The following is a 12,840-nucleotide window of genomic DNA, read 5'->3' on the forward strand; positions in this document are numbered from 1 at the left end:
GAGAGAGAGAGAGAGAGAGAGAGAGAAGCAGCACTGAGGTGTAGACCTCACTCTTCCACAAGGTCAGGGCAGCCAGGCACAGCCTGTCACCCTCCCTGGGTGTTCAACATAGAGGAGCTGTCCCCAGGCTGCTTTCTCTTGGGTGTGTTAAACATGTGCTCTGATGAACTGAGTTAGTAACCCCCGCTGTAACCTAAGTTAGTGTAGAGTTAGCGTGAAGGCACTTGAAAATGCTCATGGAAAGTGGAATTACAAGGCACATTTCCTTTCATCACAAATTTCTTTTTAGATGATTTAGTTATTTCAAAAGTCATAGTTACGGGGGAGGGGGATGAAAGAGATTCATCTGCTGGTTCACTCCTTGGATGGCCACAAAAGCCAAGGCTGGGCCAGGCCACAGCCAGGAGCCAGGAGCTTTACTGAGCTCTCTCATGCAGGTACAGGAGCACAAGTATTTGGGTCATCCCTCACTGCTCTCCCAGGTACACTCCCAGGGAGCTGGTTTGGAAACAGACCAGCTGGGACTTGAACCAGCACCCAAATGGGATGCCAGTGTCACAGGCAGCAGTTTTGCACACTAAGCCACAATACCTGCCCCATAAACTTCTTTAAAAATACTCATTTGAGAGAGAGAGGCAAAAAAAGAAGGGGGCATGATAGGAGAGAGAAGTGGTAGAGAGGAGAAGGAGAGAGAATTCCTACATGTTAGTTCACTCCCCAAATGCCCTAAGTGACTAGTACTGAGGCAGGTCAAAGCTGACAGCTAGGAACTCAGTGTTGGAACCCGACCACTGGAGCTTTCACCACTGCCACTCAGGCCCTGGGTAGACTGAAGCCAGATTCAGGAGCGGGAGGCAGGAATCCACCCAGGCACTCCAACAGGGAACACAGTAACCTAAATCAACACCTTGATGGCTAGCACAAACAGCCGACTCTGGGGAAAACTGTTTGAAATCCATTCGTATACTTTTGGTAAAACACGTGCTTATGAAGTGCGGACCTACTGTTGTTTATATGACCATAAATGCTTTGGTAGATGGAATTCTGACTGCACTCAGAATTTGTGATTCCCCGCCATACCGTTGCCTTAACACACACAATCAGACCTGCCCTCCAAATTTTCAGTCCTGAAATCCGAAGGATGTGCTTACAGTTGCTACATCCCCAAGAAGGGCAGGCGGGAGGCGACAGAAGCAACCTGGGAGCCTCAGGACTGTACTCAAAAGCTGCACAGCCTCCAGCATCAGTTACCTGCACAGATCCGTAATGAACAGGAAAATCTTGCTCAAGGCAGAGAGAATGCTGAATCGGATTAAAATGTTCTTTCTGCCTTCCACCGGGGACTGAACTGGCACTGGTTATTTATCTGAGCTTATGCAAGACAGTGTTATTAACATGTTTCTTTAATGACCACAGAGAACAACCTGTGCTGGTCTTCCTGGCTGTGACTCACAACATCGCTTCCCACAGTGCAACACGTGGTGAGTGGGAAGGCAGTGGTAGGACTGGGCTCTGCAGAGGGAGGAATGGAAGTGGCCCAGCCTCGCGAGCACGCATCCGACCTGCCTTGAGAAACAAGTCTGGCTACTGAGAAACGAACTAGGGACTGCATACTGGTTCAACCAACATTTCCCACCTGCCATCTGCAGACGCCACACACTGCTGTGTTTCATGCTGCCTGGCAGCCATTCAATGAGGGATTCATAGAGGCCCCCGGCCATTGCTGTCTCCTCCCGTATCTCACTGACAGGGCTCTCTCACAATCTGCTGATGAGGGGAAACCAGTGTGTGTCTCTATGTGGATCCGCAGGTGAGAGGCATGGCCTGTTCATTATACCCCCAGAATCAAAGCACAGAAGGACAGACGCGCGGGATGCCTACTTCAGCACATGGCAACAGGACAACAGGGCATCAGGGCGGAGTGAGGCAGGGGACGTAAACTGGTGTGTTTACATCATGGCACCTTCTGTGATGATGCTCACGCCCCAAACGACTATTGCACAAAAGGTTGCTTAAGCAGCACGCTGTGTGTGTGTGGGGGGTGTACGAGGGAGTATGCGAGAGCAGAGGCAGGAGGGAACTGACATACTACAGGGCAGCCCCAGCCCAGAGCGATGTGGGGAAGAATGGGAGACAGTGTGAGAAGACAAGTTGAGCTAGGAGGAGGAGTCAGAAAGGAACAAATCAAGGGTGTTCAGAGCATGGGATGGTACAAGATGGAAGAGACAGATATGATCATTTCCAAGCCACCTAAGCACAGATAAAGCACAGCAGGAGAGGAGGCCCAACATTTAGGAACTGTGGCTGCCAAGACTTGAAAATCCTAAATTACATGGAGCTGGTGTGAGGACTCAATTGGCTAAACCTCCCCTTGTAAGCACCCGGATCCCATATGGGTGCTGGTTCATGTCCCAGCTGCTCAACCTTCCATCCAGCTCCCTGTTTGTGGCCTTGGAAAACAGTAGAGGATGGCACAAGTCTTCGAGATCCTGTACCCATGTGGGATATCCAGAAGAGATTTCTGGCTCCTGGCTGAGGATTAGCTCAGCTCCAACCATTGTGGCCACTTGGGGAGTGAACTAGCAGATGGAAGATCTTTATCTATGTCTCTCCTTCTCTCTGTAAGTCCATCTTGCCGATAAAAATTTAAAAGAAAGAAAGAAGAAAGAAAGAGAATGAAAAAGGTAGGTAAGTAGTTAGGTCTTAAAAAAAGAAAAGAGAAAAAAATTCCAAATTCCAACCTTTCTGGTATTTGAATCCATGGACTGGGGAGGCAGAGACAGAAGCAAGCAGGCAAGGACCATGGCAAGAGGCAAACAGCTGTCATCCAGATGATGCCCTTGTGTGTCCAGGAGACCCCTTGCCAGGCAACACGGTCCAGCACTACAATGACTCAGTGAATCCTGTCAATCACTATCGCAGCATCACAACACTCCCAAACTACAAGCAGCCTGCCACACCAACAAACACAGAAATGCACGGCCCCTGGGAAAGGCGTCACACAGGAATCTCACCATTACCCGACCTTGGCCGCTGGGGAGCTGCTCTATTCCTAGTCTCACCCTTGCTCAGTGGGCAATCAGCTGGCTCATTTAGAAGACCCAGAACTCCATTAGAGGCTGCTCCAGACCCACCCCACACCTGGTTGGTACACAGACCACTGCAGGCACCATACCCTCTCCCATACTAACCATAACTGAAGGCCAACTCAATTTGGCAAAGCACTGAAGTCTGCCCATGTAACTCAATTGTTCTTTTATATAAGTCACCAACATCCTTTAGAAGATCAGCGGCTGCAAATGCAAAGCTAGTCACAACAAGGAAGGGTCAGCAAGACCAATACAGGTGAAACAATGAAGAAAATTCTTCAAATACTCAGACAGCAGCTCAGTGAATAAAACAGCCTGACCTCAGGGACCAAACAGAAAATTCAGCCAAACCTCAGTGCAGCACAAATCAACATGCCTAAGCATGGAAGACAATTAAAAGCAGAAATCTACATTAAAAAACCAATTTGTCTAGACCATTTAAGAAAAATCTTAGTTGCTGTCTTGGAGTTGCACACCCTTTTGTAAGTAGAGCTCTTGGTGGTGGACAAAAGGTTATAGGGACCTCTTGGGACACAACAACGTGAGCCCACGTTGCAAAGGTGGTGTGGAAGGTGACAGAGAAGGCAGTGCCAAGCATGGCCAGTCCCACGGGGTGTGCCACTCAACTCCGCCGTCTTCCAACCAAGTCACGCCTTGCTCACCATGAGTGCAAACACCAAAGGGCAAACACACACATCACAGTGCCAGGCACTCCCAACTGCAACTCGAGGGTGCTTCTGCTACAAGTTACATGGGCCAAAACATCACCCCGTTTACTCAACACCTCTGAACAACCCAAACCCGGGTTGAAAGCGAGAATTACACACATACCCGCAGCACAAAGAAGCTACTCTGACTGACAGGGAGTCCGCTGTAGCCTCAGCTATACAATTGAGTAAAGTGCCCTGCTGATCGGGCCATAACATCTGATAAAATTGTCATTACCGTTGGCTCCTCACCACCCGAGACAGTTGACGAACGTGCTCTCCTAGTTGGGGTACTGGGCTGTTAAACGATAATTTACATCAGTGAATTGCATTTTGTTGGGGTAGAAAGGATGGACTCATTGCTTAGAGAAGTGGCAATCACTGCTGTGGCAGCGGACAGATCAGAGGCCCTGCAGTCCACCCTGTCCCCTGCCCACACAGGGCTGACATCACTGACGACCAGCAGCACCAGGTAAGCAGGATCCTGGGTTCCCCTCCCCTGGACCCAGGTACCAATGACAACTTCGAAAGAGTGAGAGGTTCTCTGAGAAAAAAGCCCGAAAGCTGGTCTGCTTTCATCCCCATGGTCAAAAAATGAGCAGATTCTGGAATCTGCCAGATCAGAGTTTGAGCCACAGGCAGCTGGTCATCACTGAGTGTCAGCCTCACTGGGTACAAGAGAAGAAGGAGGGAATCATGAGTCTGCAGGCAAGTGAGCTCCTTGCCCAGTATGCGTGCCCTTGATTGTGAGAAGCCCCATTCATCTCTCACAGCAGATCATCAGGCTGAGCAGGACCCCACTGGATCATTACTGGTTTGGGGGAGCTTGTACGGAACCATCCCAGCAGACGCTCTCATCCAGTTCATTTTAATCAGACAGCCTCTGGGTAAGGCACCGTGCAATTGATTATTTTGACTGCTTACTTGACTAGTACACTATGAATCTCTTTGTCAACATGAAAACCCAAAACCCTAGGCAAAAACTATTCTTTGATGTCACACAGAAATGCACATGAGCAGGAAAGGCAGTGCAATGTCAAAAACCTTACAGGCATTTTACCACCGCCTGCCCCCCTCCCCAACCATCAATCACACATCACGAAGCATTAGTTAGATGAAAGACCCAGGATTGTAGCTATTAAAAGCAAAACAAACAAACAAAAACCAAAACAAAACTGGCCAAGTTTAAACATCAGATTGTACCTCATTATGTTAAAACCACATTTTTTTCCACTTACAAAAAAAGACAATTTTTATTGAATTTCTTAGTTTTCATGTGTAAACCAAATACCTCCCAAGACAGAGGATGTGCCTTCTACACTGAGTTATTTATGCTTACACAGTTAGATGTTATTTAGTCTCCCCCCTTGCACTTCTGTAATTGGCGGTAACTAATTGGTGGGAGAATCAGAATTGTATGAAGATTACTCTTTTGCTAACAGGACTGCATTTAAGACAAGGGGGCCAGGCTCTGGGGTTAAGAACTGAGGCCATCAGAAATGCACTGAAACCTGTGACCTACACAGGCCAGTGCTACCTGTTTAGAGGAAGTCTCTGTGTTTTCCAAGTGCATCATATACTCTTAAGTCAAGTAAGCACATCAGAATTGGTAGAAACGTGGGCGAAAGCCAAAGCCATCAAGTTTTCAGCAGTGCCGCTTTGGTGGCAGTGACAATTCTTTCTGTGAGCAATCTCTGCTCCCGTGGACAATTTGCTGGGACATTAAAAATAGCCCATTTAGAGGATGGCTAGATTTGCACAGGAAATCAGCTTTCTTAGCAACCCAGATGATTTCAAATCAAAGTCAAAAAAAAAAAAAAAGGCAGGCAATGACTGGGAAGGGGCTTGGGTTACCGGTGGTAGATGGGCCTGCTCCGCGACGGCATCGGTGACGCTGCAGGACCGCAGCCTGGAGGAGGGCTCTCGCTGCTGGAAGGGAAGCAAAGACGTGGAATATTAGGAGGTTTGCTCTTAAAAACTAGGCTTGTTGGCTTACAAAAATACATCATCTCCCTTTACACACAACACTCCTTTCCAGCAGTGGGAACGTGGAACGGGACTCTGGCCCCCAGAATTAATGGCCAAGTAAGAGACAGAAGCTCTGGAAAGGGAAATTTGACAGGCTCCTGTGATAATCCAGAGCCGCTTTACTGTAAGTGGAAGCAAGAAGTCAGCAGTTTCCCATTCTGCTCTGTGATGCAGCCTCGGGGAATATTCTCATGTGACACCAACAAGAGGAGCATTCCTGACTCAAAAATCTGAAACCCCAAATACTCCAAGATCCAGAACTTTCCGAGTGCCCACATAATGTTGGCAAGTGGAAAATGCCATACCTGACCTTGTGTAATGAATTGCAGTCAAAATGCAGGTGCACTAAAAACACTACAGAAAGTTCCTTTAGGCTGTGTGTGTAATGCACGAACATGTATGAGGCAGTCAGGAATAATACACATACAAAACAGAACAATGAGTGTGTGAACACTTGGTCCCAAGGTGCCTCACTGTGTGCATGCAAATACCCCCAAGTTTAAAAACATCTGAAACCAGAAACCTCTGTGGTCCCGAGCATTCTGGTTAAGGGACTCTCAAGCTGTGCACAGCTTTTCAACATTTTCACCACAGCTCACTGGGAATAAGCAAGATTCTGGGTGTGCACTTAGACACTGTGTTATCTTCCTTGCAAAAGAACATCTGTAATTTTAGCTACAAGTGCAGCTCAAGCAGCGTGTGAGTGGGACGAGGGGGAGCAGGGCGTGCATCGGAAAACCATCTAGAGTGCCCCTACATTGCTGCTGTATCTTGCCTATTGGAGTCTATATGTTTACACATGCCCTGTAGACCAGAAAGAGAATCACTGCAAGGGGTCTCCTCATCGCAGGATCCACAGCACAGGTGCAGCATTTCCTGATTTTTAACACTTGGCGATGGCAGAGGAAGCGGGTGAAGTCCAAGGAAGACCTTGGTGGTGACACGGGCCATGCGCATTCTCCCACATTCTTCAGGGAGAGGTCATACTTTGGTCTGTGCACACAGAGGGGCCCTGAGAAGCAAAACTCTCACTCACAGACTCAAAGAACAAAATTTGAAAATGACTCAGCCTGTGTTTTAGTCTTAGGGCTATTTTATGCATCTAGAAAAACCAAAGGCAGGAGTTCCCTACAGAAATAATTTGGGATGCTAAATACCAACACTGAATAACATGATAATTTTCTCTTCACTTGGGTGAATAACTGGGTGTAATCGGTACAGTTTGAGTGGTACTTCCTTCCTCATAGGTTTTAAACGTCTTCTCTTATTGCTTACATTGTTTCCAAAGCAACAGTTTCACCAACTCCATCATCGCCTATATAAAATCTCTTCTATCCTGTCCATTTAGTACTAAATGCTCAGTCCAGTAGTATTTCTCCTTTCTGAAAAACATTCACAGACTTTTGATGTGAAGAAGCCACTTTAGTTGAGTAACTGCTGCGACCCAGGGGCTCATGGTCATCTTACAAAATAATAAAGCCACTATCATCACAGCAGCCTCGATTCGTAAGTGCCTGCTTGGCTTCCTGCTTTAGGCAGCCTTCCCATCATGGATGTTCAATGTGGCTGGCATGGGGACTGCTTTTCCTGGGATGCTGTTCACAGTGGTGTGACTACTTCTGTTTATCTCAGCATACCTTCTGGGTTCAGCTTTGGATACACACCAAAGCGGCATTGACTTTTACCTCCATGCACAGGTAGGGTTGTTCTGTCAGCCCTTTCTGCCCAGTTTTGTACTCTGCAACATAAATATCAGTTCTTATTACCAACTCTGTTGCTTCTCATTCTGACTCAGTGCTATTTGAAGTTTTTTTCCAATTGAGAAAACAAGTTCAAATGCTACCTTACTGTCAGTGTCACGATATTTTGATCTTTCTCAAGCATTCCTATCTTGGGACTCATGGGATGTCTTTTTCTATTCAAATCTGCTCCTGGAGAGACTTCTTAATGGTCAGGCCTGTGGAATGGGAATAAATCAGGAAGAGGATGCCCTAAGGGGACTAATGGGAAGGTTGAGGGCTCCTAATTCTCATCATGAATAAAACACCACCTTTATGATAAAGGTATCCCTATTGTGAGTCTATTGGCTGAGAAACAAATTCTACAAGCTTAAAGCTCCTAATTACACACGTTGTACAATCTTATTCCTTTGGATTATTCCATAAACGAAAGAAGAGCTTTGGAGGTACAGTGGTGAGCACAAGGACTGACCACAGTGAAAAAGATGTGCAACTGCTTGGGCTAATTCCATGCAGTTCTGTTCCTCCTGGGGAAGGAGGATTTAAGAAAACACCAGTTTCCTGGAGTTGGAAGACCCCTGGTCCTTAGTTGCACACAACAGTCTCCTGCAGCAACTACAAACAACAAACTATCGCTCATATTTCAAACAAGACCCCTACTTACAATGAGGGAACTGAACTGTTCCCCGTTGGAGTCAGGAGTGACCTGAAGCCTTCTGCTGAGCTCCTCAGATAGCTCCTGGGGGCTGGTCCGGTTCACGGGGGAGGCAGGCGGTGGGGGCACGGCCAGCCCCAGCGAATCACCAGTCAGATTCCCTTCTTCGGAAATGGTCTCCCAGGGCTTTCAAGGAACAAGAGGCTGGGGTGAGTGCTGGCTACCAACCCCCACCAAAACAACAACCATAATTAACCTTTGCTTGGCCCTGACCATGACACACATGCAACACTCAGGAGGAACCACCTCATTAACAGATGAGGAAACTGGGGATCCCAGAGCAACTTGCCTGCGGCAGGAGAGCAGGTGTGTGGCAGGACCATGATGCACACCCAGGACACCCGTGCCCAGAGGCTATAGTCTCACAGCACCACCACAGCTCTTCTCTGGGCAAGGAATCACTTCCAGCACCTGTTACTACACACGGGTGCTAGTAAGACTTCCGGGGTGGGGGGTGGTGCTGGTGGGTGTGGATTTATGAACGATTTCCCTGGGATTTTCTCCTACTCACACAATGAAGATAGCAAAGACGCTATCAGGCAGCCATGACTGCACACAGCTCTGCAATTGCTTTTGGTGAATTTATTAGAGAATCACTGGTTTTGATTTTTCAGTTTTAATCATCCAAAGATTACTTTATGAACGACTCTCCTAATGCAATGTCTGCAAAGAATAAATTTCTAGTGAGAAGCATTGATAAGACAGTATGGAAGTTAAGATTATTTCTAAACTTGTTTAATTCAAATTTTTCCCAGTCATGGTCTACAAACTTCAAAAAGGTAAAACTAAGAACATTTGTGGTAGCATCGATGTGCATTTTCTTGGGAGTGAATCTCTTTCAAGATACGAAAGGAACTCAACAAAACTTGGTGATACCACATTGCCATTTAAGGAGATTTGGTTAGACTTTGGAGAAGGATAAACTTAGTAAACCTATCTTTAAATTATCACGCTAGAAATGTCATTCCCTTTTGTAATGATATATGGCCATGTGTGCTTGTCAAACGTGGCTTTTATAAGCAGTTTCTAAATTAATATTCAGATGACCATCAATTGGCTGCAGGGCCACAATCTTCATGTGCTAGAAAAGTCTTCCAGAGAGAGGAAATTCAGACATAGCATCAGCCCAGATCCCACGGCAAGCCCGGGCCCAGTGTCAGTCTACCTCGGGTCCCTCTCCGCCCTCGGAAGGCTCGGGCTCCAGGTCCTCGCTGATGTGTCTGCGGGAGCGGAAGCGGCGGTGTGCTGCCTCCTGGTTGATCTGCCTGATGTTGTTGTCCGACTCGGAGGACACATCCCTGAGGGTGCAGGAGAGGGGTGCAAAACGCAAGACTGAGAGATTGTGAAACTGAAAACAGGTGTCCCCATGCTGAGATCCAGGGTCAAGCATGGACAGACCCTCAGCTGCGTGCCAGGTACAATCCTTCCACCACGTCTGGGCCAGAGGCAGTGCGAGTGCAGTTCAGTCCAACAAATGTGCTTTCCTAGCAACGGTCACGCCCTCTGGGGCCTGTTGCAGGCATGCGCTGCCTGATGTGCCCCAGAAAGAGAGGAAACTGAAGTTTCCCCTGCTTACCACAGAGGCCAGGCAGGGCAAGAGGCAGAGGCGTTGATCCATAACCACGCAACCACTGGCTGTCAGCAACACAGCAAGGGCTATCTATGGAAGTGCAAATTCAACACCACCACCTGCAGGGAAGTGGTCCCGACTCAACGTGTCTGGCCTTCAGGTGGTTCTCTAACTCATTTCGGATCACTTCAGGATCACCTTCCTTAATTTCAGGATCTAACGTCTGCCATCAGCAGGGATCTGAAGACCTGCGCCATTGTATCCTAGGGTTTTCTCACAGAGTACCTTAGTGCGATGCTGGATTGAAAACTAGAAGATCCAGGATCTAGAGCAGGCACTTCTTTAAAAAACAAAGATTGTAACATTTAATAAATCAGATTCAATCTAAGCTATACTTTACTCTAAGCCACGGCCTGCTGGGCCCTTGGGACAGTGAATAGCCCACAACTGGCAGCACTGTTTGCCAGTCACAGGGGCTCTTTGATTCCAGGGGTCCTCAATACTTTAACGTCTCTGTTTAACAACTTTACTTACTAAGGTTATTGCAAATGGCTTAGTGTAAAGGTTAGCTTTTACTGAATCTACATTTACATTACAATTTATGATTGCTTGAACCTGAAATAATCAAGCTTCACTGTATTTTCATGATGAGCACACAAACTTTCTGCGCTCCTAACAAGAATACACATTCTAGGGGGCTGGTGTTGTGGCACCGGTTATACTGCTGCCTGTCACAGTGCCTTGGCTCTGGCTATTGTGGCCATTTGCAGAGTGAACCAGTAGAAGGGGAATCTCGCTCTCTGAAAATCTTCTATTTTTAAATAAAAATAAATATAAAATGATGCTTCCTAACAATATCAGGTTTCTTCTGAAGATAATGCAGCACTTCCAAAACACTGAATCAAGGAACAAAAATGTTGGTTGAACCAAAATGATTCCTAAAAATAACTATAGAGGGTCCAAGGGCCTCTGCACGAGGCAAGTCGAGCTAGGGGAACCCCCACTAGTTCAGTGGGGCTGCAGAGGGCACTGTGATACCAGGCTCTTTTTCCTACCTGGCTGCCCCCTGCTTTCTAGGAGGCACGTCCAGCGGACGGGTGACGCCCTCTACATTTACCCCAGAGCTCACTGACATTTTCCTGGCTCAGCCTCTCCCTCTGGCAGTGTCACCTCACTCATGGGGACAGTCATGCCACTGGCTTCTCCCCCTCATCTACATGTGAGTCTGGCCTTGGATGGAGCCCTGCCTTTGTCCTGTGGCTTCCAGTGTGCTGATGGGCCAGCTCTGGCTCACTGGCACCGCCCACAGTGGTTTGGTTCCCTTAGACTTTGCCACCGAGGATGGCAGTTTTTGAAGCCTACGTTCTTGAGGCCTGCCCCTGTGCTCGTGTCACACCTGCATCCTGGTGTGCCTGGGGAAAGCACCCACTCACCCCACCACTGCAACGATGGTATGTTTAAAAACATGTGTGAAGCACTTACAACATCGAAGAGCTTCCTCAACTGAGTGATAGAATAGCAATTATCTTCTTTTATGCCAAACATGTAGAGCGCAATCTGCAAGGCATGTGTTAATGAGGGTGAATATCTTCCCGGGTGTGTGTGAGTGAGGCTTGCTTATCTGTGAGCTGTTTCTGGTCACTTCTGCACAGAGGTCACAATGTGGGGTCACCACACAGAGCTACCTTTTCAGGGGCTCCTCTCCCATGCTGCTCAGCCATGGTGCTCTGTGTAGGGTCTTACTATCCAGTCTCCTTCAATCACTCATGGAAGCAGCTACAAAATCACTTCTTCAAATGGCTGCAATAGTTTTAGCGGCTGTGCTTACTAACTGAAACCCAACAGTGTAAGTAAGTAAACACACCGAGTCAACTAAATCATTTCTCACACCTCTTCTATGGGGGGAAAAAGAGATTACCAGTAAGAGTTTGACATTATCCACACTTAACTGCTAGGCCAAATGTCCACCTCCTAATGTCACTTCTGAAAAAGCAACATTACGGGTCAGTGGTTAAGTTGCTACTGCTTGGGGCACCTGTACCGTCTTTATCATGCCTGATGCAAATTCCAATTCTCCTTCGTGGTTTTTTTTTTTAAGATTTATTTTTTATTTTACTTGAAAGAAAGAGAGAGTCGGGGAGGGGAAGGGAGATCTTCCACCCATTGGGTAACTCATCAAACAGCCACAACTGGCCCAGAGCTGGGCTGGTCAGAAGCCAGCAGCCAGGAGCTTCTTCTGGGTTTCCCATGTGGGTGTAGGAGCCCAAGCACTGTTGCTACCTTCTGTTGCTCTCCTAGGCCATTAGCAGAGAGCTGGATGGGAAGTAGAATTTCTGGGACTAGAACTGATGCCCATATGGGATGCCGCTGCCACGGGCAGAGAGGATTAGCATGCTACACCACCATGCCAGTCACAAACTCTTCTAGTTTTAATCCAGCTTCTGCTTAAAGTTTACTTTGGCAGGCAGCAGGTAATGGCTCATGGAGCTATGTACCAACCACACACTTGGGAGAGCTGATTTGTGCTTCTGGCCCCCACCACCAGTCCTAGCCCAGCCACTGCTGGTATGCACATACGGGGAATGAACAGTGCGTGTAAGTGCTCTATTTCTCTCTCTCTTGCTGTGTTTTTAAAATAAAACATTAGCTGATTTCTGATTTCTTTGAGTCTAAGGTTAAGAGAAAATTACCTCGCCTAATACATGGGCTTTCAAGATGTATTGTAAATTACAGAATCCACTCATCATTGCTCTCCTTGTCTTGGCTGCTAGGAAACTCAGAACTTGTAGGATAAAGTTCTGTTGATCATGATACTTTGTTTTTATCCTTCACTGTAGATCAACAGATTTAGGTCTTCCTGCATAGTACTGTTTCACAACAAGCTGCTGTGTAATGGTTGAGGTTTAACTAGTGTTTATTCACTGTCATCAAACCCAAAATTGCAGAGGGAAAAATAGTAATTGGTTTTCTGTGTCTCTGAGGTTGCTGAGGA

The 12,840-nt window shown here is 47.2% G+C and overlaps 1 protein-coding gene across 13 annotated transcripts in view; it reads right to left on the bottom strand.

Annotated features, from left to right (window-relative positions):
• The window catches only part of NEDD4L (NEDD4 like E3 ubiquitin protein ligase), a 290,593-nt gene that overhangs the window by 39,890 nt on the left and 237,863 nt on the right, over positions 1 to 12,840 (bottom strand). For 9 of the 13 annotated variants that reach the window (XM_058676799.1, XM_058676800.1, XM_058676801.1 and 6 more), the window contains 4 exons: positions 9,444 to 9,576; positions 8,228 to 8,404; positions 5,651 to 5,725; positions 4,035 to 4,094 (listed from right to left, as the gene is read on the bottom strand). In XM_058676799.1, coding sequence (XP_058532782.1) covers positions 4,035 to 4,094; positions 5,651 to 5,725; positions 8,228 to 8,404; positions 9,444 to 9,576 — 445 coding nt within the window. The remainder of the gene's footprint in view (positions 1 to 4,034; positions 4,095 to 5,650; positions 5,726 to 8,227; positions 8,405 to 9,443; positions 9,577 to 12,840) is intronic. The other 4 variants (XM_004579467.2, XM_058676797.1, XM_058676798.1 and 1 more) reach the window with 1 other exon arrangement.

The sequence above is a fragment of the Ochotona princeps genome, chromosome 18, assembly GCF_030435755.1.
Source record: "Ochotona princeps isolate mOchPri1 chromosome 18, mOchPri1.hap1, whole genome shotgun sequence".
Taxonomy (NCBI): domain Eukaryota; kingdom Metazoa; phylum Chordata; class Mammalia; order Lagomorpha; family Ochotonidae; genus Ochotona; species Ochotona princeps.